The sequence below is a fragment of the Emydura macquarii genome, unplaced genomic scaffold, assembly GCF_026122565.2.
Source record: "Emydura macquarii macquarii isolate MOO-44397 ecotype Brisbane River unplaced genomic scaffold, CSIRO-AGI_Emac_v2 contig_2805, whole genome shotgun sequence".
Taxonomy (NCBI): Eukaryota; Metazoa; Chordata; order Testudines; family Chelidae; genus Emydura; species Emydura macquarii.
The window spans coordinates 2,401,877-2,427,263 of NW_027132942.1; the positions used below are offsets into that span (position 1 = coordinate 2,401,877).

Below are 25,387 nucleotides of genomic sequence, written 5' to 3' on the forward strand. Positions count from 1 at the left end.
GCCGGGCGGGGTAACGGACCAGGGCTGCCCCTCCCCCCCCAACGGCTCTGCCTCTCCGACCTCCAACGGCTCTGCCTGCGCGCGCGCGGCCATCTACCGTAAAGCCGGGTGTAGAGGCGCATGAAGAAAAGGGAAAGAGGGATGGGAGGGGGCAGGAGTGGTGTCCGCCCCGCCCCCCGCGAGTGACGCACCGAGCCGGGCCGGGCCGGGACAGGACGATGATGCTGAGCGGGGCCGCGGCCGGGCCTGGGCCCGGGCCCGGGGCGAGCCCGCACCAGCTGCTGGGCCGGGCCCGCTGCCTGGCCGAGTGCGTGGCCTGCTTCGGCGCCGCCCGGCCCCTGCCCGCCGCGCTGTGCTACGTGCCCCGCCGCGTGCGCTACAAGCTGTGCCGGGACCCCGCCGCCGCCGGCTCGGGCCGCGCCCTGCTCAGCGTCAGCGAGAGCCCGGCCCGCGGGCCCGGCCGGGGCAGGAAGCTCGCCGCCAAGTGCGCCATCGAGGTGCGCAAGGGCACGTGCGTGCGGGCCAGCGGCGAGGAGTACTGCAACAGCCACGGGCTGTGGGTCAAGCTGTGCAAGGTGCCGGGATCGGGGCCGGGATCGGGGGCGGGGAGCCAGACGGAGGGACGCGGGGAGCGACGGACACAGGGAGAGATGGAAGGACAGACGCAGAGGGACACAGGGAGAGACGGAGAGAAGGACACGGAGAGACACAGACGGACTCGGGGAGAGACGCACAGACATGGACAGACGTTTGGATCCAGGCCGTGCTCTGGTTACTGGCCCGGCCCGGCCCTGCTACCGGCCGACTGGGACTTTAATCAGACAGCCACTTCCTGCTCCGACGGGGGGGTCAAAGGAAGGTGGTTTTGGGGCGTGTTAATGGCCAGGGATGCAGCCCGGAGACCCACCTCCCCTGGGCAGCAACAGCCTCCGGGCTGGGGCTGGACCCTGGAGGACGATGGGGTGACCCCCTGGATCCAGGTTTCCTGGCCGTGTCTTGGGGCACGATCCAAACCCTGCATCTGGAACCCGTAGCCCAGGCGTCTGCCAGCCGCCCCGGGTCGGCGTGGTACCGGACCTCCTTGCCGCGCCCTGCCGCGGTGGCGGTGGCTGTGTTTAAAGACGGGGAGCTGGCCACGATGGTTATGGGGACAGCTGTGCTTTTTATTACCATGGGGCGGTGGAGCCCGGTGCCGCTTTACGGACTGACTCCACGGTTCCAGGGCAGCTCTGAGTCTGGGGTGGAGCATTTCTACGGGGTTCGAAGTGACCCGGACTGCATGGGGACCCTCTAGAAATACAGTGGTCGGACACGACTCCTCAAGGCTTTCAGCTTTTTAGGATAGTTTTTGGCTAGCAAAAAAGCCAGAAGGTGGGAGAGGAAGCCGGCCGTGGCTGCGGTTTAGTACGCCCGGCTTGCTGGGTTCTCAGAGCCTAGGGACGGCCCCTGTCTACATCCAGTCCCCCCCTTGCCAAGGGGCAGCGGAGGAGATCGTCGGCCAGCTGTCTCCCCCTTGGGGAGGGCCCTAATGCCCACTGACCACCCACTGAGCCTGGTTGGGCCCAGCAGGAGGCTGGCGGAGCTGCTCAGGTTGGCAGGGGAGGTGTGGGTGTTGCTGGGTGGGCCCCGGCTCGAGGGTTGTGATGGAGGAGAGTCTAGAAACCTTCTCAGGATGGAGGGGGAAGGGGGGGACACCTGGAAGCCTGGGCCCCGTCCAGAGAGCGCCTGAGGGAGCAGGGCCGGGGTTATTTGCATCACTGGGGGCAGAATAGAAGAGAAAAGTGGGGGGGGGGGGGTGCAGTCTGCCAGCCACATGGCCCGGCTCAGTACCTGCGGGGGGAGAAGGGTTCTGCTGACCGAGGGCTCTTGGCTCTAGCCCGACGGCAGAACCGGAGCTAGTAGCTGGAAGCCGAAGCCAGGCGAATTCAGCACAGGCAAGGGCCTGTTTTGCAGACCCAGGGGAGCGGTGGATGGGCTGGAGGTAAGAAGCGGAAGGGAGGAGGTTCTCTGGCGTGGGCGACGCAGGCGGTCCTACGAGGTGAGCGGGACGTTCCAGTTGGTCCGGAGGACTCTGACTCTGCCTGTCACTCTGCTGGGCACATGAGCTGTCAAACTTCCCCCAGGGCCGCCTGTGGCTCTTCCGCGCCCTGCCGCCGGGGCGGGGTGATGCCAGGGCCAGGGGCTCGCTGACGGGCTGGGCTTTGCTCTGCAGGAACAGCTGGAGGAGTACATGGGCAGCTGTGAGCTGGAGGAAGGCTGGATCCTGGTGTGCAAGCATGCTGAGGGAGGGGACCGGCTGGTCCCGGTCGAGTCCACAGACAGAATTCAGAGGCAGCAGCAACTGTTTGGGGTCGATTATAAACCCGTGATCAGGTACGGGGCAGAGGCTCGGGGGACAGACCTTGGACCAGGTGCCCCAGTTGGTCGTGTCTCTGTGCAGCTGGCTCAGAGCGGCGTCCGGGGGTATCGTCCCCTAGCGCCCGACTCCTGAGGGAAATCGGGAGCTTGTTATTGTGACTGGCCCGGAGCCAGAGCTGTGCGCGTGCGGGTTCTGATCCCGGCTCCCCAGGGCTGCGTGTCTGACGTAGCGACTGCCTGCATCATCTTCAGCACGTGTCCCTGGCGCCTGCGGGCAGCACTGCACGGGGCAGGAATCTCCCTCGCGGGGCCGGGGCAGCCATCCCTTCTGACACCACCTCGTTTCTCTCTGGGGCTGCAGCGATTGGCATGGGCTCCACGGCAGGGCTGTCCTGAGCTGCAGGGTGACTTTGCTGCCCCGGCCCTGGCGTGGGCTGTCCCCTGCCTTGGATAGCTCCAGGTTCTTGGGATCCAGACCTGGTGTGACATCCCCCCCGGCAGTCTGGACTGGTGTGTAGCTGTGTCACCCCACACTGCCACAACTCCTCACTCTGGGCCGCCAACTTATTCCGCTTTGCTGTGTGAACCACCCACTCCTGGGTCAGCCCACACCCAGCCTCCTGTGAGTAATCGCTCCCTCCCCAGTGAAGGAGCGCTTCTGGCCAGCCACCCATGGGACAGACCCCCAGCAAACACCCCAGGCCCAGATGCAACCCTGGGAACTGCCGTCTTGCAGGTTCAATGCTGCACATTGCACCCTGCAAGGTCATTTACACGCCTCTTTATCAAAGAAGTTGCTCTGCACCAGCTCTGACACTCCAAGTGAGGTCTCTGCACACACTCAGTCCACACGCACTGTCTTAGATCAAACAAACGAGTCACCTTTATTGACTAGAGCGAGATTTTAAGTGATTAGAAATCAGATTAACACAAATCAAGAGGTTAATAGCAATAAAGGAATTGGTCACAATTAACTAAGAGAACTCGCCTCCTAAACCAAGCTTAGTATTTCAGTCGCTTTTCAGTCTGTGACGTTAGCTCGCCCATAGCTGGCTGCAATGAATCTTGCCGCCAGGCCCCCCCATCCCCGGAGGGCAGTTGTCAGTCCCTGATGTTGCTTAGAAGTTGGATTCCAGGGGACAGCCCTGACTCTGCGGGGAAGATGCCTCTTTCTTTTAACAAGTTTCCTCCACCCCCGGAGTCAGGTGATCGGCCATGTCCAGCAATGGGTGTGATTTCTTCCACTTGAACCAATGCTCTGAACGGTGCTTAGGCCAGGCCATTGTTCCTGTGCTGGGCGTGGAACCTCAGCTTTGTGTTTGTCTGCAGCTATTCAAGCCGTGGGAGACAACACGTTTGGGGCTATGACAGCAGAGTTTCATAGCTGTACATATGTGACATTGCAGGGACCACGCTGCCCTAACAGTAACGTTCAGCGTGCTGTGAGCAGTCCAGAAACCTTCCATGGCATGCTTTGCATCAGCCCATACACAGTTACAGTGCAGGGGTGAACATGAATGCTACACAAATCACACCATAAGGGGGTACCTGGGATACAGCGTGTCACACCGGGGCCCAGCTCTGACCTGCCGACCCAGGCACGGGATAAATGGTTGCTTTCAGAAAAGAAATCCATTGCCACTGAGTGCAGAAGTGGGTTTAACCGGACGGTAGAGGCGGCTCTTGGCCAGCAGGGGAGCCGGCTGGCTGTCCCTGGGACTTACCTGGCCCCCAGTTCTGCAGCGTATGTGTCCCCCCACACCCCCGAATCCTCCTGGGAGGGGACGGATGAAGAGAGATTTGCCCAAGGTTGCTTAGAGGTCTCTGGCAGAGCAGGGATTTGCCCCCGCCACCCAGGTTTTGTGTGTCCCATGCTAGTGGCTCAATAACGGCCATCCCTCTCCCAGGCCTTCCCTTCACCCCCCCGTCCCATGGGTTGTTGTTTCAGGTGGGAGCAGGTGGTGGATCTGACGTACTCTCTGCGGCTTGGTGCCAAACCCAAAACCATGGAGCAGGACGAGGCGGCGGTGCAGAAGCTCCGGTAGCAGCGCGTCTCGGGGTCCGCGGGTTCTGCTGCGTCGAGCAGGAGAGAGTTCCTGTGTCTCACCGGCTTGCCTGGCCTGTCCCGTGGGGCCCGGGGGAGGCTGGGAGCCGCCCTGCGGGGTGGGGAAGGGGGGTGCCCCACACCTTGGCTGTGGGTTCAGTGCCAGTGGCCGGGGCCCCGTATCGAGTGGCTCATTCGGCCGGCGAGGCCTCGCTCCTTGCAGCTGGGTGTTAAATCGTGGCTCAGCCCCAGGTCGGCGAGGGGGGACTTGCTACGGCAGCTTGTCTGTGCTGGGGGGTGCCTGTTTGCTACAGCCCCCCTGGCTGGCAGGGACAGCACCGGGGCCTTGCTGGCTCGGGCCAGCCTCCAGAGGGTCAGTCCCAGGCTGGCCGGGGTCAGGGGCATGGCCGTTAACCCTGCGTGTGCTGGCAGGTTCGTGCCCCCGACTTGGAGCTACGAGTGCGACGAAGACCTGGTGCGCTTCTTGTCCGATCACGTCGGGAAGGAAGACGAGAACCTGGGCAGCGTCAAGCAGTACGTGGAGAGCATCGACGTCTCCTCCTACACGGTGCGGGGCCGGCAGTCACGCAGGCTTTGGCCATCGGTCCCGTCTCTTGGCCTGGGGGAGACTAGCATTCGGTGCCCCGACGGGAGGGGAAGGGGCTGAATCCCTGAGTGGGGGCGGAGAAACTTTCGGGGTCTCGTCCCGCGCTGGTTAAAAATCAGCTCTGGGCAGCAGGAGGCTCGGCTGCTGCACGGGATTCCCCCGGCGCGTGATGGAGTGCAGTGCCAGCTCCCCTCCCCGGCCAGTGCCCCCCACTCTGCCCGGGTAACCCCCATCCCAGCATCGGAGCAAACACAGCCGGCCCCCCTTGTCCCCGCGGGTGTCGTGGTGGTGCCCCGAAGCTGGGCCCGGGCTCCCTCCGTCTTACCTTCCTCCCCACTCCCTTCCAGGAAGACTGCAACATCTCGTGTCTGACGGACGGCCACATGGACACCTACTGGGAGAGCGACGGCTCCCAGGGCCAGCACTGGGTGCGGCTCACCATGAAGAAAGGCACCATCGTCAAGTGAGAGCCGCCCGCACCCCTGTCGCACCGGGGGGGGGGCGGGTTTGTGGGGGGAGCGTGGGCGGGCGGGCGATCGCCCAGGTGGGAGACCACGGCCAGGCCCTGTGCCCCGCTGCGTTTGTGGGAGCTGGTGCCGAAGGAGGGGGACGCGTGATCTGTCTGAGTTCCCACGTACCCCTCAGGCTGCTTCTCCCTGCCTTACGAGGGGACCCCACGGTCTGGGTCAGTCCGGGGCTTCTCCCCACCCCCCGTGAGCGACTGTGACCAGCCTTGGGCAGGGGAGGGGGGTCGACAGCATTTTTCTTCAAACATTTTTTTTTTTTTTTTGCGGTGGGGGGGCAGCCTGAAAATTGTTCCTAACGGCGCTTTGCCTCCTTGAATTTCCATCGGGTCCGAAACCTCCTTGTCGCCGAGGAAACCCTTCCCAAAGTTGGGGGGCCGGGGGCCAGCCTGGCGTGGGGCTGCTGGGCCGGGGGGTTCCGCGCCGGGGGGGCCCAGCTGTCCCTCTGTCTCCTCCCTTCCAGGAAGCTCCTCCTGACGGTGGACACGACGGACGAGAACTTCATGCCCAAGCGGATCGCGGTGTACGGCGGCGAGGGCGAGAATCTGAAGAAGCTGAGTGACGTGGGCGTTGATGAGTGAGTGGGGTGGGGTGACCGGGGGTCCCCTGGCTAGTGGTCTGAGCGCAGGCCCCGGAGCCCGGAGCTCTAGTCCTCCCCACGCAGGCCTCGGTTTCCCCCTTTCCACAATAACAGGAGGTAGCTGCCTCGGTGGGGGACCTGCAGAGGACAGGCACCCCCGTGCGCTAGCGACACCTGTGGTCTGTGCTGTGTGGATTGTGGGAGCGCCTGGGAGGTGGCTAGCGAAATCCCCACCCCCATAGCCCTGTCCTGCCTGGGGGCTCCAGGACTGAACGCTGGGGTCACGGCGCCCTCTGTCGTAGCCTGGCCACGTGGCCCGGCAACTCCCGCCCAAGGGGTGTGGGGGGTGGGACTGGGCCTGTGGGAACGTTAGCTGCGGGTCCCCACGGAGGATCCGCACAAGAGCCCCCAGTTCCAGCGAGCTGGGATGGTTCGGGGCTGCCCCGGTTAGGGGCTGCGGTGCTTGGAGGGGGTGTTCTCCGGCAGGAGGGGGCTACGGCCTCTAGCAGGGCAAACCGCTGGGCCGAACGCCAAGCCCGGAGCCACAACCTGAGCGTCAGCTCAGCCATCTGGCTGCTCCCCCCGCCAGGGCCTGGCTGAGGGTGCCGGTTGGGGAACTAGCTGCTCCGGTGGCTCTCTGCAGCTGCTGCCCCAGCTGTCTCGGGGTGGCAGGGAGATGGTGAGCTTGCTCGGACGCACCCAACTTCTCCCGGGCCCCGCACAGCTGCCCCAGAGCCCCCCCGGAGGAGCCCGGCCCATAGCTGAGCGTTCGCACGGCTGCGCTCTGCTCTCCCGGGAGAGCTTCCCCGCGGGGATCTCCATGCGTTGACAGACCCACGGGCGCTAACGTCCCAGCCCCCGTGGAACCAAGGCACAAGGAGGCTGAGGCCCTGGGTTCTGGCTCCCGGCCCCTTGCCTCTACCCGCTAGGCAGCCCTCCTCCCTGGGCCGGGCGTGGCTGGCCGCTGGCCGGGTGGCTCTGAGCCCCTCCGTGCTGTCGTTCCAGGAGCTACATAGGCGACGTGTGCGTGCTCGAGGACATGACGACGCACCTGCCCATCATCGAGATCCGAATCGTGGAGTGCAGAGGTGGGGCCGCCCCGCGGGCTCCTTCCCCTTGGCCTCGTCGTGAAGGGAACCGGCTGTGCGGGTGGCCAGTGACGTGGCCACCAAGAGGCAGCTGAGACCCCCAGGCCATGAGGCATCCCTTGCCCCCAGCCCCACTCCTGCTGTGTGGTGCCTCTGGAAGCCCCAGTCCTGGGGCCGCTGTGGTTCTTGTTCGCAGACAAGACGAGCCCGGATCTCGCCCCCCCCGGAGCTGGAGGTTCGGTCCCGAGTTCTAAACCTGGGTCTTGGGTCCCTTGAGGGGAAACAGCCTCCCAGGAGCCCCAGTGCTGGGGACCATCTAGACTAGACCAGAGGAGGCTCTGGAGAGAGCAGCCCCGGCCCCGCTGGCTCAGGGGAGCTGGCCAGGTGTCCCCCAGGGTATTCCAAGGCGAGCCACGCTGGCGGCAGCCCAGGCGTTCCTGGCCCCGCTGGATCAGCCGCGCTCTTTCCCGGCAGATGATGGGATCGACGTCCGCCTCCGGGGCATGAAGATCAAGTCGTCCCGGCAGCGGGAGCTGGGGCTCAACGCCGACATGTTCCAGCAGGCCAGCTTGGTGCGCTACCCCCGCCTGGAAGGGACCGAGCCCGACCTGCTGTATTGGCGGGCGGTCGTCATCCAGAGGTACGGCCCCAGTGGGGGGCGCCGAGTGTGACGCCTCGGGGGTGCCAGGGCGAATGCGCCCTCGACCCTGGGGGCAGGACACGGTGGTGCAGGCTGGGCCGGGGGGGCCCCGCACCCAGGGGAAGTGCAGGGGGTTTGGGGAGGCAGAAGGGGGTCTGGCCCGCACACCTGGGTTAACTCCCCAGCTCTTTCTGTGAGGTCTCCCAGCTGCTTTCCCATCCCCTGCGGTCGGGGCCCAGCTTTGATGCTCTTCCACCAAAAGATGCTGCTTCCAGCAGCACAGCCACCCCCTGGTGCCAGGCCGGGGTCAGGGGCGACGGCCTCCCCTGCGGAGCCACCTGCACCGTTTCCTCGCCGGCGTGGTGTGCCCCAATGCCCGGTGACCGGTAATTCTCCCCGCGGAGAAGCGCAAGGCCGGGGTCTGCTGGGAGAAGACGTCACCGTGCTGCCCCAGGGAGCCGTGCGGCTCTGTCTCTCGGGCTCCCCAGGGTTTGCTGGAGGGCTGCAGGCTGGGGGCGCCCCAGGTGCGCTCCATAGAGGGCGGGCACGTGCAGAAACCCCCTGGACAGCTAGCCCCGCCTCCCCTGCCCGGTGACCAGGGGAACAGACCCTGCTGCAATGTCCTGGGGCGATGTGATGGGTGCAGCCCCCTGACCCAGGGGTGTCCTGGCGGGGGCGGATGCACATGGCCCCGGGCTTGGCCGTGCGTCTCGAGCGGCTCCTGTTGCTTTTCCAGGTTTATCAAGCTCCTGGACAGCGTCCTGCACCATCTCGTCCCGGCCTGGGACCACACGGTTGGCACCTTCTCCTGGCTGAAGGTGGGGCACAGCCCCGGCTCCCCTCTCCCAGCCTCTGGGGCGCTGTGGGGCTGATGCTCCGGGGGGGGGGAGCTGGCAGCACAGCGGGGAGGGCCGGGCCGGGCCAGGCCAGGCGGGCATTCGAGGGATGGAGCATAGAGCCCGATGCAGTGTCGGGGGGGGGGGGCGGGCGGGCATAGCAGAGGATGCCCCTGCGTGCATGGGGAGGGCGCAGGCCGGGATCTCTCTAACCCAAGCCCCGCTTTGCCCGTGCCAGCGCATCAAGCAGTTCCTGCTGCTGTCCAAGCGGCGCACGGCTCTGATCACCCAGTGCCTGAAGGACTCGGAGACCAGCAAGCCCAACTTCCTGCCGCAGCTGTACATCAACCGGCGCCTGGCCATGGAGCATCGCGCCAACCCCGCCCTGGACCCCAGCTGCAAGAACGCCGTCTTCACTCAGGTACCGCGCCCGCCGGCCTCACGCTGCCACGAGCCCAGGGCGGGCTGGGTGCTGGGGGATCCGGCACGCTGCAGGGCTGGCCTGGGCATGCCCAGCGAAGCTCGGGGTCTGGAGAAGGTGGGGGCGGGGTTATTGGGGAGGGGGTGCCCCGGCGTGTCTGGCTGCAGTTCCCTTTGGGCCCTGGCTTTCTCGGGGCTGTAGCCTTTCATCCATGGCTGCATAGCTCCTAGCGGGTGCCTGTCCTGCCACCAGGGATCATGGCGGGAAGGAGGGCCTGGCGGCTAGAGTGTGAGCCCGGCACTTGGGAGATCTGGGGTTGGTTCCCTGCTCTGCCACTTACTCCCTACGTGATGATGGGCAAGTCACTTAGCCTGCTCCCGAACCTCCATTCCCGTCTGCCCCGGGGGACAGCAGTGCTGCCCTTCCCCCAGAGGTGCGGGGTGTTCGGGTATCGGTGACGGGGCCCTGGGGCTTCCCGCGGTAGCTCGACGGCTGGACGGCAGCTGAGTCTCTGTCTCCTCTGCTGGCTCTAGGTGTACGAGGGCCTGAAACCTTCCGACAAATACGAGAAGCCCCTGGATTACAGGTACGCGGCCCTGGGGTCAGGGGGCCCTGCTGGCCAGGGAGGACGTGTGGTACGGGGCCCTGAGAGGGGCAGGGTCTGCGTGCTCCGAGTCGGAGGGAAGGTGAGCCGCATTCCCAGGGGAAGGGCCAGCACCCCAAAGAACTGGGCCATGTCTCAGCGGGGAGGCCGAGGAGCCAATGACCACCAGAGGGGTCCCTCCGGAGCAGGGCACAGGGACGCCCGGCCGGCCCCTCTCGCCGGCTCTGAACAGCCAGGGGCGCCCGGCTGTCTGAGTTGCTGTCTTGGCTCTCCGCAGGTGGCCGCTACGCTACGACCAGTGGTGGGAGTGCAAATTCATTGCCGAGGGCATCATTGACCAAGGTACGTGCCCAGAGCTGCGTGCCGGGCCTGGGCTCCTCCCCGCGGGGCGCTCCGGGGGCGGGCCGGTTATCCTGCGGCTTCTCTGTGCTCTCGTGGGGATCAGGGCCCCTGCCCTGCGTGCCGTGGGTGGGTGACAAGCTCTCCCCTCACCGGGCTTCCTTCTCAGCCCTCCGCCAGGATCAGGCTGGGGAGGGGTTAGGGATCGCTCCCCTCTAGGTGCCTGTGCCAGGGGCCCGGCAGCCGGAGTTGGTTTGCGGCAGGCTCTGAGCGTCCAGGACCGGGGCTCGTGGTGCTCAGTGGGGGCTGGTGTCTCCGGGTTGCAGGTGGCGGGTTCCGGGACAGCCTGGCGGACATGTCGGAGGAGCTGTGCCCCAGCTCGGCGGAGAGCCTTGTGCCACTGCCCTTCTTCGTCCGCACGGCCAACCAGGTACCCAGGGCGGGGGCCGGGGCAGGGGCTGGTCCGCTGCGTGGGCTGTACTTCACTGCCCGGGCTGGGAGGCCCTGGCGATCGGGAGAAGAGCCCAGACTTTTGGGGGTGTGGCCGGGACGCTGGGAGTAGCTGTGACCCATCCGTGCCCAGGGCAGCCAGCTGAAAATGCCAAGGTCAGGGCAGGCTGCAAACGGAGAGCAGATTCTCCCAGCACTGGTGGGTGGCACTGAAGCCAGACTTCCCAACCAGCCGCAAACTGCACTTCTGAATCCCCACAGAAGCCAGTCCACAAATGCCCCCAGCCGCCTTTACTGCATTCCAGCTCCAGGCTCCCAAATCAGCACTGGGTCCAGTAAAGAGACCGGTTATTTAAACTCTCTGCTCTTTACTACAAAGGTTCCCTCTGACCCCAAGGGATCAGCCACAGCACCAGAGCAATATAAGTTTGGATCTTACCTAAAACACCACGCTGCCAGCCAATCCTTTAGTAACTAACACTAAAGGTTTATTGTAAAAAGAAAGAAATGAACTATAAGAGAAATGTTGAAGGGTCAAAGCAAATCAGATGCATACAATGATTGAAAGTCCATGTACATCAGGTTTCTGGGAGAATTGTGGCGTTTCCGGTTTGTACAGTCCCCTCTGGTGTACATCCAGTGCCTGGGTGGGTCTCAGTCCTTTGTTACACAGCTTCAGTTGCAGATGACTTGTTCCAGAGGTAGGTAGGTGGCTGAAGCTCAGGAGAGAAGGCAAAATGGTTTCTGGGGTTTGATCTTATTAAACCCTCTGTCCCTGGCCATGCGGCCTGTGGAGAGTTACAAGAACTAAAGTGGGGTCCAGAGTCACGTGGGCCAATCCTAGTAACTTCAGGTCTGCCTTTAGCTTCTTCCTCGGCCCCTTGCATCCGTGAGTGTCTTAATGGGCCATCAAGCAGGCTATTGTCCTGCCGCCTCTTTGTCTGGGGTGTGTCCCAGCCAGCCCAAAGTGACATACAGAAATATCAAATACATCCAGAACTTCCAGCTCACACACAATACGTGGACATGAGTAGTATTATCTCACTCAGCACGGTCTATCAGGGCAGGTACTGTTAGAAGGGATATATCTCACACGAATTATGATGAGTCTGCCATACTGATCTCTCACAATATACTAAACGCCCCCACCTCCCTCAAGCCAGCCCGCATGACATCCCCATTACCCCACCGGCCGAGGAACTGCCTTCTTCCTGGGTGCCCCTTCTGCCTGCAGCTGAACACCCCACACTACCCACTTCCTGCACGGGGCGTCGGTGCCATCTCCTGGCTTCCCAGCTTCCATGGGAGCTGGTGCAGTCGGCTGGACTGGGTGCTGGGGGGGCCACGCTGCAGGGGAGGGGCAGCAGTGGGGTCTGGGAGACGCTCCCTCTGCAGCCTGCGGGGGGCGCTGTGGAGCGAGCAGCCGCACTTCCCGCGCCTGGCAGCTGAGCTGCGCCCCCGCGGGACAGGTTTGGCTGAGCCCGTCTCCATTCCAGGGCAACGGCACCGGGGAGGCCAGGGACATGTACGTCCCGAACCCCTCCTGCAAGGAGCTGGCCAAGTACGAGTGGATCGGCCAGATCATGGGAGCAGCGCTGAGGGGCAAGGAGTTCTTGGTGAGTTCTGGGCGGGAGGGGGGGCCCTGCCTCACCTGGGGGCTCGCCGCAGCCCCAGCGTCACCCCATCTCGGCGCGGGGAGCGGGTGACGCGCGGACACCCTGGCGCTCGGACTGTGGCAATCCGTGGCCCCAGCCCTGGCCCCCCCCAGGCTCCCACCCCTTGGCTTGAGCCAATAACTGGACAGAGCAGAGCCAGCACTGCAGAGGGGCACAGGCAGTCCCTGGATCACCCCCGGGCGGTCTATGCCCTGCGCAGGCACAGGGACGGGAGGCCCTGCTGGGGATGGCTGGGGGCTTGGGAGAACCGAGGCATTTTAGGAATCAAACACAGTGAGCGGAAACCTTTACGGCGTTCCCTGCCTGTGCCGCCCTGCCCTGGCATTTGGGGCAGAGCCCGGGAGTGCCTGCCCTGTATCCTGGGTCGCTCCGCGTCCCTCTGTCAAAGAGGGGCACTGAATCTCCCCCGGGCGAGTGTTGGGCTGGACCCGGGGGGTGGGGATCTAGCTGGCCGGCACCACTGCCATGGCTGCCTTTCTGGGGCGCTGATGTGCAGCTGGCGAGGTGCCCCCGCGCCCGCAGTCCCAGCACGCATCCCCTCCCCGCTGCAGGTGCTGGCTCTGCCTGGCTTCGTGTGGAAGCAGCTGACGGGGGAGGAGGTCAGCTGGAGCAAGGACTTCCCCGCCGTGGACTCCGTGCTGGTGAGCAGGTGGGCGGTGGGGAGGACATGTCGGCCGGGCCCTGGGCAGACAGGTCCCAGCATGCAAAGCTCCGGCTGCGCTGCGGGGCCGAGCGGGGACTCGCCCGGGGAGGGCTGTGCTCTCCAGCCACTGGTCTCGCCCGGCCACGCAGGTGAAGCTCCTGGAGGTGATGGAGGGGATGGACAAGGAGACCTTCGAGTTCAAGTTCGGGAAGGAGCTGACCTACACCACGGTGCTCAGCGACCAGCGCATGGTGGAGCTGATCCCCGGCGGTGCCGGCACTGTGGTGCGCCACGAGGACCGCCACGAATTCATCCGCCTGGTGCAGAAGGCCCGGCTGGAGGAGAGCAAGGAGCAGGTAACTCCGGCTGGGTCGACAACTCCCTGCCCTGCGGGCCCGTTCCTACCTGCCCCCTAGAGATGACTTGTGCCCTGAAGCATGAGGGTTGTGTCCGTTCACGTGTCTCCTATCCTGTTCTCACGGGCTGAGTCCCGGCCCTCCTGTGCCCCGAGCGACCAGGTTCCTCTGCCACAGGCTGCCTGTCGGAGCCGGCGCAAGTCCCTTAGTCTGTCCGGGCTCCATTCCACCTCACGCCGCGCTCAGTTGTCTCGGCAGTGGGATCCCACACTCTCCGCCCCCGAGCTGCCGCGCCGGCCTCTGACCCTGCCCGGGGACTCCCCCGTCTGCTCCGCTCCCCCTGCAGATCGCCGCCATGCAGGCCGGACTGCTCAAGGTGGTGCCCCAAGCCGTCCTCGACCTCCTCACCTGGCAGGAGCTGGAGAAGAAGGTGTGCGGGGACCCCGAGGTGACGGTGGACGCCCTGAAGAAGCTCAGTAAGTTTGGGCCTCCTGGGGAACTGTCCGCACAACCTTGCTAGCCCTGCAGAACCTGGGCAGGCGCTGGCTGTGACCTGGCACCGGCCGTGTCCCCTCCTGTCTGAGCCCCTGGTGCTGGGTGCCCTTAGCTAGACACCAATCTGTGGGCTCAGGAGGGGGGACATCCCCTGTGCCCCGGATCTGAGTGCTCCCCCGTTGGGGGACTTGGTGGCGTGTAGGGGGTATCTCGCACCCGCCTCAGCTGTGACCCGGGTCTTTCTGTGCCTCCCCCCCCAGCTCGGTTTGAGGATTTCGAGCCATCGGACACCAGGGGCCAGTACTTCTGGGAGGCGCTGAACAACTTCACCAACGGTGAGCGGCTGGGGGGGCTTCCCGCGCGGCCATGGCCCCCAGTACGTTGATTCCTGCTGGATCCGCAAGGCTCCCCAAAGCTGGGCGCCCTGGCCTGAGACCCACTGCCGGCCTTCATGGGTGTGATCTCCAGCTTCCTGTCTCAGCGGGGGCACGCCTGGCCGTGGGGCCGCAAGGCTGCCCCCTCCCCCCCCGAACACCTGCCAACAGGCCAGGTCAACTGGGCACGGGTCGGGCACCCGGCAGGCTCCCTCCCATCCTGGGCGTGGCTCACGTCTTGTTCTCTCCCCCCCAAAGAGGATCGCAGCCGCTTCCTGCGGTTTGTGACTGGCCGGAGCCGCCTCCCGGCTCGGATCTACATCTACCCGGACAAGCTGGGGTGAGTGTCCCGCTTGGCGGTGGGGGGACTGGAGTCGCTCTGTGCTGGGGCTGCCTCCCCTGGCCAGATCTGACCCGCTTGTCATCTTCCACCCCCAGCTCTGAGACGACCGACGCGCTACCCGAGTCCTCCACCTGCTCCAGCTCCCTCTACCTCCCCAGTTACGCCAGGTAAGTCACGCCGCCCACAGCGGCTGTGGCCACCTGCCTGGGCGATGCCCGATGGCCCCGGGCATCAGGGCGCCAATCCCAAGGCAGGCACAGGGAGCTCTTGCCAGCCGGTCACGGGGATGAAACGTGAGAGCTGGCTTCCCTATCCGGCTCGGCCGCTCACTCATGGGGCAGGTGCCCCACTCTCTGCCTCAGTTTCCCCAAGTGTCCAATGAGGCTGAGAAGTCGTCCCTGCGGTGGGGAGACACTGAGCCTTACTCCACGGCTTGGGGGCGCCTGGCTGGCCCTGGGGCACCGCAGGGCAGTGACGGCGGCTCTTCTTTTCCAGCGCCAAGGTGTGCGAGGAAAAGCTGCGCTACGCGGCCTACAACTGCGTCGCCATCGACACGGACATGAGCCCCTGGGAGGAGTGATGGCGCCGCCACCGGGCCCAGCTGCTGCTGACTGTGCTGGATCCACTCCGGGCAGAGCCTCCCCCTTCTCTCCCCCCTCCCCCGCTGAGAAACCTGTGCATGTAATAAAGGCAGCCGTGTCGGCTTGGCTGCCTGGATCCGGAGTGCGGCGTGGCTGAATGAAGCCCCGCCTGGCTCACGGCGTCCGACGGGCCATCGGCGTGGGATTGTGAACAGCCGCTCTTCCCTGGCCGCAGCTCACTGGGGGGGGCGCGCCCCTCCCTGCCAGCCGGGCTGCACGGAGGTGTTACCTTGTTACTTACCCCAGCGCACGTCCCCCCCTCTTCCTCCTCCGTGGGGCCCCTGGACTCTGACCCTTCCCCTCCCCCCATGGTTTAAACCCCCTGCGCCAGATCTGGCTGCTGGGACGTTCCCTTGGAGGGGGTCGCCGGCCCCCGCGGTGTCCCCATCCGGCAACCAGGGGCTGCTTTAGGCAGATGCGCGGTGGGGACCCTGCTGCCCTGGTGGCAATGTCGTTCCCCTGCCCCCTGCTCCCTGCCCAGTCTCCACCGTGGCCTGGCACGGGGCAGTGGCTCCAGGCAGCCCAGGCCCAGCTGTCGGCCAGGCCTCCGTGGCGCCAGTGCGCAAGGCGTCCTCCCCCCGTGCCATGGCTGCCCGGGGGGGTGGGGCACGGTGCCGCCAACTGCTCCCACCTCTCCAGGGCTGGGAAAGTCCCGGACCCCTCAAGCCAGGACTGCCGGGGGCCCCTGTCCCTCCTGTTCTGCTGCGTCTCGCTGTAGAGTCCGGGGGATGAGTGAGAGCAGGGGCCTGGGGCTCAGGACTGCTGGGGTCTGTTTCCTTGGCTCTTGGCGTCGTTTCCTCTTCTGTCTAAGGGGACGAGGCCCAGGGGGCTGGATCCAGGCCCCCCTGGCGCTGGGAGCTCTGCCAGGGCAGAGGTTAGGAAGGCTGGGGGTGACCAGGGAACCCCCACATTGCCAGGCTGTCCCATGGGGTGCTGTTCCCATGCACTGGGTGGGGCAGGGTCTGTGCGTGTCGGCAGGTGGGCATTGCCCGGGAGCTGCCAGTCCTGCACCAGAGGCGAAGGGTGCATCCCATGTGCCCTAGGAGGGGCCCAGCCACCCCCCCCCCCCCCCCCCCGCTTGCCCCAGGGCAAAACCACCTTGTTACCCTGCCCTGCCCACCCCTCGCTGTGCTGGGAAAGGGCCCGGGGAGCTGTCCTCACGCCCGGATCTGTGCGTAGAGCGGCTGCCTGCTGTCCTTCGCTGCCCGCCAGGGCTGCTTTGAACCTGCACCTCACAATCCTGTGCTAGCTCTGCCCCCACCGAGCCGTCCCCCGGGGCAGCCTCAGGCCGGGGCTAGGGCGCTGCCAGTCCTGCAGTGTGGGTAAAGGGCAGGCGCCGCCGTTCCCTGCACACGGCTGGCGTGAGATGGGGCGGGAGCGGGGGCTGCGGTGCTGACGCTGGGGCAGATCTCATCACGGGGGCAGTCGTGGCTTTACCCCAGAATTGGGCCCTGCATCTTCGCGCGCTGGGGCAAGGTCCAGCATCATCCCAGGGAGCAGATCCCCCCGGGGAGCCTGCTCTGCCCCCCAGGCAGCCTGCTCTGTCCCCCAGGCCGGGTTCGTTTCCTCCAGCAGGCTGGGGCAGGGGTCTCCCATACTGCGGGTGAATTGAGGGGCCTGGGGGGAGATGGGGAAATGGGAGGGAGCCGTCCCCCCAGCTGCTAGCGCTGCGTGATTAAACTCTGCCTGAGCCAACACCTTCCACCCGCCGCCCTGCTTCATCAGCCGAGCCCAGGGGGTAAGAGCTGGGAAGGCAGCAGGCTTCTCCAGCCGTCGATCCCTGAGCCCAGAGCGAATCAATGCTACCCTCCAGCTTGTGCCCCTCCCGCGCCGGCTCACCCCCGCCTGCGCTCAGAGCCCAGGGGGCCTTGCGGGTGCTCGGCGCTGCCCCGGATCAGGACCGTTCTGCTGCCCTGAGATGGCATGGGCAGGGTTAAGGGGATGGGCACTGCTGGATCTGTAGCGAAGAAAGCTTTCCTCCTGCCTGGGCCGCGTGTCTGAGGTAAATGGGCCCTGCCCGGCGCGGAGCCGGGGCCGATCCCTGCCCAGACGACTCGAGATTCGCTGCTTCATCCCAGCAGCTGCCTAGTCAGGGGGCCGGGAAAAGCAGCGTAGGGAAGGACCGAGGACAGTGGGCAGCTGCTCGGAGCTGGCGTGGGAGCTCATTGAAGCGCCGAGGGCTCGGCTCCGCTTGAGGGGGTACAGGCCAAGCTGGCACCTGCCCTCACCTCCTTTCTGCTCCACACAGGCCCAGGCAGCAGCAGGGCCACTCCCCCCATTAGCCCCTGCGTCAGAGCACGGCCCGGGCGCGCTGCAGCCGGGCTCGGAGCAGTTAGCTCCCTCCAGCTGGAATTCTGGTGCAGAAAACACCCCTGTGCCACGGCCCCGCCTGGCAATTATCCCGCCCGCCCCAGCCAGGAGCCCTGCTGCCTGCCCGCGGGGGCAAGGCCCGACTTGCTCTCCCCGCGATGCCAGCCCCCTTGCAAAAGTAGCCGGACCACCTGCCGCGCTGGATCACAGGAAGGCAGCTTTGCTGACACTGGAGGGGTGGGGAGGGGACCAGGCCGTTGTGCCCCGCACCCAGTCCCTGCCCAGAAAGCTCGCCGTCTAAACAGACACGGCAGACAGAGGGCGGGAGGGGAGGGAAGGGACTTGCCCACGGTGACCCTGCAGGTCAGTGGCAGGGCTGAAATACAGCGCAGGGGTCCGGACTCCACGTCTGATGCCCTGCCTACCACTTTGTATTGTTTTATTTCACCACTTCATCGCAGCAGACAGCGCGGCCGGCTGTGAAGGCCTAGGCGCAAGGGGGCAGACTGACGGAGGAGTCGCCAGGCTTTACTTTTCTGTAGGCCCTCCCGGCCGACGCGGGTTCCTGGCCCCGGCGTTGCACTAACGCCTGCGTTTCTTGGTGTGCAATTTCTTCCCTTTTAAAGAAACCTTCAGTGGCAAGAGCAAACTCGGTCCGTCCTGCTTGTCTGGCGGGGGTGGCGACTGGCTCGATCTGGGGCAGTTTAGCCGAGCGCCCCTCGACCACACCCACCGACTGCCAACCGAGGCCGTGTCAGTGGCTGAGTCACAGGTAGCATCTGGTGCACCCCTGCCCCTCCAAGACAAGGTGTGTGATTTCCCCAGCACAGCGGGAACGGTCACGGGACGCGCCAGCCGCGGACGGGGTCACCTTGGAGTTCCTCTCTCCTCCCAGCGCCAACTGTGACTGCCCGCAATACACTACCCAGCACATGCAGTTTGACATGACTGTCTCGTCGTGTAGCATTAGGGCCGGGCGCTGTTTCGTAGCAGCCGTGCCCCGCCCCAGAGCACGCCGGGGAAGGCCCGTCTGATTTCCAAGTCGGTTTTGATGTTAATTACCTTTTTCATGTGAATCCAGCAGTAACCTCGGGGAGCCAAGCAGGGAGAGACATAAACAAATCCGCGGCCAGAGACGGGGCTCAGCAGGATTTATAGGCAGCATAATTGTGCCCGTCGCTGCACGTCAAAACCACGCCCTGCTTCGGGGACAGCTGCTAGTGGGGGCAGCAGGTTTCACGCGCCAGGTGTGGGTGTTAAGGCCCCCCAGGTAATCAGCGAGATAGATGCCGCTTTTTGGCTTTCCCACAAACGACAGCCCACCTCCCCGCGTGCCTCAGTGGACCCCTTTGTGCGTGGCGGTGCCCGCTGCAGGGCTGATTGATGGCAGCTAATCACCACGTGTGTGTGAGGACAGGCCCCAACCAGCCACTGACTCATCCCAGCCGAGCTGCGGTCCCCCCGTCCCTCCCCCAGTCCACCAGAGGGGTTTTTGGAGAGACGGTGATTAACAAAACGTGGGGAATGGGGCTTTTCCCTTCATCTGCCCCCCAGCACCCCCTGCCTGCCAAAATGCAGGTGCACCGGTGACACCCAGCTAGCGCAGTCCTTACAGTGACTGCGCCTTGGCTGTACCCGTCACCTGAGACTGGCTTGGCTCGGGGGGGGGTGGGGGGAGGGCTCAGCTAGTATTTGAATGGCTCTTGCAGAGAGTCTGAGCCAGCGCGCAGCGACACGTATACAGTGCGCCTAGACCCCACTGGGAGGGCGACATCCCAAACTGGACACCTGTGTAACCCACGCAGCCACGCCTGCCTGCGTTTGCAGCCAGCCCACGCCGCCAGCTCTGAGCGGTGTGAGGGAAACCTGCCAACTATGAGCCAGTGCGGCGCCGGCTGCCAGAGTCTGCAGACAGGCCCAGCGGCACACACGGTGGGGTGTTGATTCTGAAGCCTAGTGATGACACATTGAAACATCAGTGTTGTCTGTTTCACCTGCGGACTTTTTAGCCGGTGCATCCAGCTGCTATGGGACTGTGGGTGGAACTAGCAAATGTAGGTGGGGCTAATTACGGCCTGTATCTCCATTTTTTCTCCATATTTTTCTCACACCCCGGAGACATGAGCAAACGTAATTTTGGTTGAAAATTTCTACAGAAAAGTTTGACTTTTTGGTGAAAACTAAAAAGCCCCCAAATATTTGTACTTAGAAAGGCTGCTGCAGTGCATCATGGGAGCTGTAGTTTGAGTGCCTCCTCGTGTAGTTTGAGTGCCTGTAGTTTGATCCTGTCCTCCTCTATAGGTTGGGCTCCTTGGCTGGACTCAATCTCCCATGATGCACTGTGGACTTCCCTCATGGTAAAAGCTGGCAGTTGCATCATGGGAAGCAGTGGCCAGGGTGCAGCCTGGGAGGTGTAGTTTGGCTTGTTTGCCAGGAGCCCTCTGAGTTAGCACAGGCAGGAACCTTGTGTTTGCAATACCTGCCTGGGCACTAGAGGGCGCTGAGTGACCGAGTCAGGAGGGCGCCGGCGAGCGAGGAGCTCTTGTAAGCTTGCCTGGGTGAAGAATCCAGGCTGGTCCTTCTGGGTGCTCGCTTGCTTCAGCCTGAATCCCGCCCCCTGGAGCAAGCAGCACACCTGGGGTGGGGGCGTCTCTGCAGTGCTCCGACCTGGCTGGCGGGACTGTGCAGTGCTGCCCTCCACTGGGCGGAATCAGAACTGCTTCAGTGTGTGTCCCGGGCCCCGCACTGCTCCCAGCGAGTCCCCTGCAGCCGAGGTGGGAGAGGTCTTTGCGGCGGGCAGCGCCGGGTCCTGGCTGTGAAGTCCCGCGTGGAGCCGTGGGGCTGGAGTTTACCAACGTGCAGCCCTGGCATCGCGCCGCTGGCCGGCGTTTCAGTCGAGGCAGATCACGTCACTCCCCCCGGGCTTTATCCACCCCTCAGCTGCCAACCGGAGGCGTTGGGAGGGTTGCTTATCGAGACGGGCGTTGGCTCCTTTGGCTCTGGGCTCAGCCGGCTGCCGAGATGCGTCCCAGCGCGTTAGCAGGGAGGGCAGCACGGGAGAGGAACCCGCGAGGGGACAGCCCCCGACGGTGACTTTGTCTTAACATGAAACTGCTCCGAGCCACTCGGCAGGAGCGCACCCTGCAAGGCAACGGAGCGTGGATCCCCCAAGCGCCCCACCGCTGTTGGCTCAGGCTACGGCGCTTTCTGCATGATTATTGCACGGATTGTGTACTGGATTTTTCTACTTCTGCATTGTTTACCAGACTTTCTAAGATGTCTCGACACCGGATGACTATGTTGAAGTACTGGGGGTTATCTTTATTTATCAAAAAGTTGCAAGGGGTGGGGGGGGGACGACAAAAATTGATCGGGAAGAACAAGAACCCATAAGACCGAAAAGGGATCTCAATAGATGGTTAGTATGAGCTGGTCAACTGTGAGTACGTATAACACTGAATCTCTGTGGAAAGATCAAACCCAGGCTAAACAAGACTTTGAACAACTTCTAATAAGGAAGGAACAGATACAAGTGGGGGAGACAAAGGAAGAAATTGACGATGCTCTCTGTCGGTAAAATTAACGAAATAACGGATGCAACAGGAGCTGACTTTGCAAATGTCTCGACTGCTATGCCATGTAGGGCAAACACAATTTTTGCTGTCTTAATTGGGGCAAGGATTACTTGAACGTCAGTGGGGCATTATCCCAACTTCTTCAATTATCTTTATTTGGAACAAATTACAGAGCCAGACACTACACAGCCAAACTGTCAAACGTCCAGGTATGCCTCTGGAACGGTAACCTCACAAGTGTGTAGACAAAAGAACCCTCACTTAATTCCAGTGATGTTAAAGGGTCCATTATCAACCTCCTTAACCCAACAATTTGTAATAAGTAAAATTAACTCGTTGGGGCAATGTGATGGGGTATACCTGCCCCGCACTGGGCCGGAAGGAGTTAACCCCATACTATGGACTGAGGAAGCCACGCCCCCTTCCCCTGCTGGGCATGCTCTAACCCGGACCACTGTATAAAAGGGAGCAACTCAGGTCTGACTGAGGAAGAGAGGATGTGTGTTGCAGGCTGCCGCCTGGGAGCTCTCATAGCCCCAGACTGCAGAGGCCAGGCATGCGAGACCCAGGCAAATACCTGGCTGTCTGTGGAAACCCATGGAGGGAAGGAGTCATCAGGAACTCTGCCTGTTGACTACCCTGGAGAACCAGAGGCAGATGGAGGGTCCACGGCTTCCTACAGTGGCCCGGACTCTCTGTGTGGCTCTTCCTACTGCTTGGCTTCAGCTTCTGGCCTGGCCAGGGGACGGGGCCTCAGGGGGGAGAGGAGGAGCGGGGGGCGGGGCCTCATGGTGAGGGGGCAGCTAAGGCCCACCTCAGGGGGCCCCCCTACCAGGAAGAGTCTGGTGCCACTCCAGGGCAGGCACAGAGTGGTCCTGAAGGAAATCCAGGACAAATGTTTTCCGGGAGTCATTCAGTCTGCAACTTGAAATGTACATTTTGGGACTCTCCTGCCCAATTAGGGACGCGTGGTCACCCTACATCCATGGGTTCCTATAAATTCATACATACAAACAGGGCTTCAGCTGGTCATTGCAATAGCATCGTTGATAACGCATTGCCCGGTGTGAATTGTAAATCAGAGACCACCAATTGGCGTCACTAATGCAAGATCAAAGCAGTTCTTACCGGAAGAATGTGAGAACCCTTTGTTGTCCTGTAGGGACCTGCGAGGTCTCAGGTGAGGGAGTGCAAAACAGTCATTAGGTGAATTTACCTCGTGTAAGATGGTAAGGGTCTAAGTGTCTATAATGGAGCATGTATTGGTTAGTAAGATATAAGCGATACAATTGTTGGCCTAGCTTTTAGCGTGGTTAATAAGACCTTTGAATAACCTTTTTGGGCGGGCGTGCAAACAAAGCCTTTTTATGGCACTAGATATTCAGGTTTTGGAATGTTTCCGAATGCTCTGACTTGGGTACAGGACAACGCAAACACAGGCAGGGAAAGCAAGGGAAATCCCCATCAAATAACGAGAGTCAGAGCTTTGTTAGTGGTAATAAGTAGATAAAGACGTTGTATAATCTGGTGTGGAGTGTGGAATTTTATAAAGGGCCATAAACATTAAGCAACGAATCAGAGGAGAGGATGTTAATAAAAGTGGGGTGTTCTCTTCTAAAAAGAGTGTGCTGAAACGCCTTTGTTTGTGTACACCTAACTCCTTGGTCTGTTACCCCACAATTTATCCCTGGGATGTGGTATTCTGTACCTATGCTGAAACAAACCTGTTCCTTGAGTTTGAATTCAGCGTTAGCAGTGGTGTCTGTCTGCTACAGCAAGCAGTGGTTGTCTGCTTTGCTATGTTCGTAAGGTAAACTGTGCGCTTGGTTGGTGGTCCTCAGATATCCTTACAAATATCAGCAAGGTCTCTGACTGACTGGCTTCAACAACGCCTCTTCTGGGAGAAGTTAAGACAGTTGTAGTAATTTTAGCTGTTGTCGGGAAGCTCTGGCACTTTCCCAGCAGCTCACTGGGTTGGACTCGAAAATACTATTCATCTGTGCAAATAGTTTCTATTGATCTAGCGATGCAGATGCTTCTTAAATGGAGTGCCTTGGAAGCAAAGTGGGATTCAAATGCCAGCAGAGAGAGCTGGGGTCCATATTCAGTGGTTTAGCTCAAATTGGAAGCAAAGCTCTGTCTGATAATGAAATGTTTCCAAAACCACGTGCAACTTATCGGAGAGGAATTTGGAAATAACAAAACTAACATCAGTTCAGGAGTAGGGTGACCAGACAGCAAGTGTGAAAAATCGGGATGGGGGACGGGGGATAATAGGCACCTATATAAGACAAAGCCCCAAATATCAGAACTGTGCCAATCAAATCAGGACATCTAGTCCTGGTACTCCCGGTTCAGGAGTATTGTCAAAAGTACATCTGCTTGCTAGTGGGGCAAAATGGCAACGCCCACTGTAAATTTGATCTTATCAGTGGTTCTCAACCTATTTACCATTGTGGCCCTCATATGTCGCGCTCGGTGTTATTTGGGCTACATCCATACAATGTATACACGACCTATATAGCCCGGAGGATGTTACATGGGCCATAGCTATGTGCTGATTGGGACGCAAGTAGGGTGACCAGATTGCAACTGTAAAATACTGGAACACATAGGGGCGGGCGGCGTGGGGGACCCGGCGCTCCCAGCCACTCCATGGGCTCAGAGCAGGGGGGGCCGCCCACAGCGGTTGGGAACTCCGGGTCTCTCCGCGGGGACTAGGAACTGAATTTTTACCTGAATATCGAGACAAATGGTGGTGCCCCAATCGTACATTGATTGGTACGCGGGACAAAGGGTTAAATATCAGGACGTCTGGTTACCCTAGTTGCAAGCAGCCCACAGGCAACTGGTTGAGACCCACTGGGCTAGGTTAAAGTGACTATGTCCTTGTATAACTTGGAAAACCATCTTTTTTTGGGTGATAACCTGGTATGTCGGGAACATCTTTCAGGACACCTGAGACGTCCTGTTTTTTCATTTCATCAGCTGAGTTTTTCTTTTTTTAATATCTACAAAATGTTAGTCCAGGACGCAGTGCTGTACCGAACAGAACGTGTTCCCTGTTCACCAAACAACCGCTGCCCCGTGGAACAAGTGCGCGGCGTGAGGAACGGCGCTTGGAGCGAAGAGAGAAGTCCAGCGCATGAGGACGTTAACGATGCGTGTTCACTGTTTCCTGATAAACTCAATCATAACATTTAGAATATTTAGAATACTGTGTCCAGTTTTGGGCCCCCCACTACAAAAAAGATGTGGACAAGTTGGAGAGAGAAGCGGAGGGCAACCAAAATGATTAGGGGGCTGGAGCACAGGCTTATGAGGAGAGGCTGAGGGAAAAGGGGGATTTGATAGCGGCTTTTAACTACCTGAAAGGGGGTTCCAGGGAGGATGGAGCAGGCTGTTCTTGGTGGTGGCAGATGACAGAACAAGGAGCAACGGTCTCAAGTTGCAGTGTCTAGGTTGGACATTAGGAAAAAGTTTTTCCCTGAGAAACTGGAATGGGTTATCTAGGGAGGTGGTGGAATCTCCATCTTTAGAGGTTTTTAAGCTGAGGCTTGACAAAGCCCTGGTTGGGATGATATAGCTGAGGTTAGTCCTGCTTTGAGCAGGGGGTTGGACTAGATACTTCCTGAGGTCCCTTCCAACTCTAATATTCTATGATTCTATGATTTACGGGGGGGGGAAATACTCTCCACGCTGAGAAAAACAGGCAGGTTGCTGTTGAGACAACAGTGCCGCCCGCACATACTGACAATCTTGCGTGAGAGGGGCCGGTTTCTTGAAGCCCCAGCGCCTGGAGCGGTGGGAGAAGCTCCACTTCCGTTTGAAACGTAGGGCAGCGTCTAGCCCTGCGGCTGGGGGGAAAAGGCTCGACAAGGTGAGCCACGGGTGCCCCCAAAGCCCAGGAACTGGGAGGCGAAGAGAAAGAAGACCAAATCTATCGTCCAAAAACGTCACGACGGGCAGGCCGAGCTGGTGAGCGCTGGCGGGCTGACTCCTGCTGCTGGAATGCTGGGGGCCACCCGTGACCCCCTGGAAAAGGGCACCCCCCAAGGGAGGCCAATGCTTGGCTGGACCTGGGGAGCCCTTCACCCCAGCGCAGCCCCCATCCCTGCAGCACGCAGGCCCCCTCTAACTCTGCAAGGGGGGTCCCATGGCCGCCTTAAAGCCACCCCTTCATTGCAGCGGGTGCAGCCATGCCCAGCCACTGGAGGGGGCTGAGCCCCTCCTGCCCCTGGTGTTGCTCCCCCTGGCTGCATTCCCAGGGCCTGAGGCTGGGCCTCCTCCCCTCCCCCTCGATGCCTGCGGCAGGCAGCCTCCTGGGCGATCGATGATTCTGTGCTCCTCTCCGCCCCCCCGCGGCAGGCTGCTAGGGGATCGATGACTCCGTGCTCCTCCTCTGTCCTTGCAGTGCAGACTCTCCCGGAAGGGGGGGAGGGGTCAATCTATAGCTCGACGCTCTCCCTTCCCCGTTTCCGGC

At 62.0% G+C, this 25,387-nt stretch overlaps 1 protein-coding gene across 1 annotated transcript; it reads left to right on the forward strand.

Annotated features, from left to right (window-relative positions):
* Positions 1 to 88: 88 nt before the first annotated feature.
* On the forward strand, positions 89 to 16,052 carry HECTD3 (HECT domain E3 ubiquitin protein ligase 3). Its single transcript, XM_067567852.1, has 21 exons — positions 89 to 575; positions 2,213 to 2,373; positions 4,307 to 4,399; positions 4,835 to 4,970; positions 5,357 to 5,472; positions 5,997 to 6,110; positions 7,119 to 7,201; positions 7,676 to 7,841; positions 8,578 to 8,659; positions 8,916 to 9,098; positions 9,632 to 9,684; positions 9,980 to 10,044; positions 10,368 to 10,471; positions 11,988 to 12,107; positions 12,719 to 12,808; positions 12,960 to 13,166; positions 13,513 to 13,642; positions 13,922 to 13,996; positions 14,294 to 14,375; positions 14,474 to 14,545; positions 14,874 to 16,052. Exons 1-21 carry the CDS (start codon positions 219 to 221, stop codon positions 14,956 to 14,958), a joined length of 2,574 nt encoding a protein of 857 aa, XP_067423953.1. The 5' UTR covers positions 89 to 218; the 3' UTR covers positions 14,959 to 16,052.
* Positions 16,053 to 25,387: the final 9,335 nt, after the last annotated feature.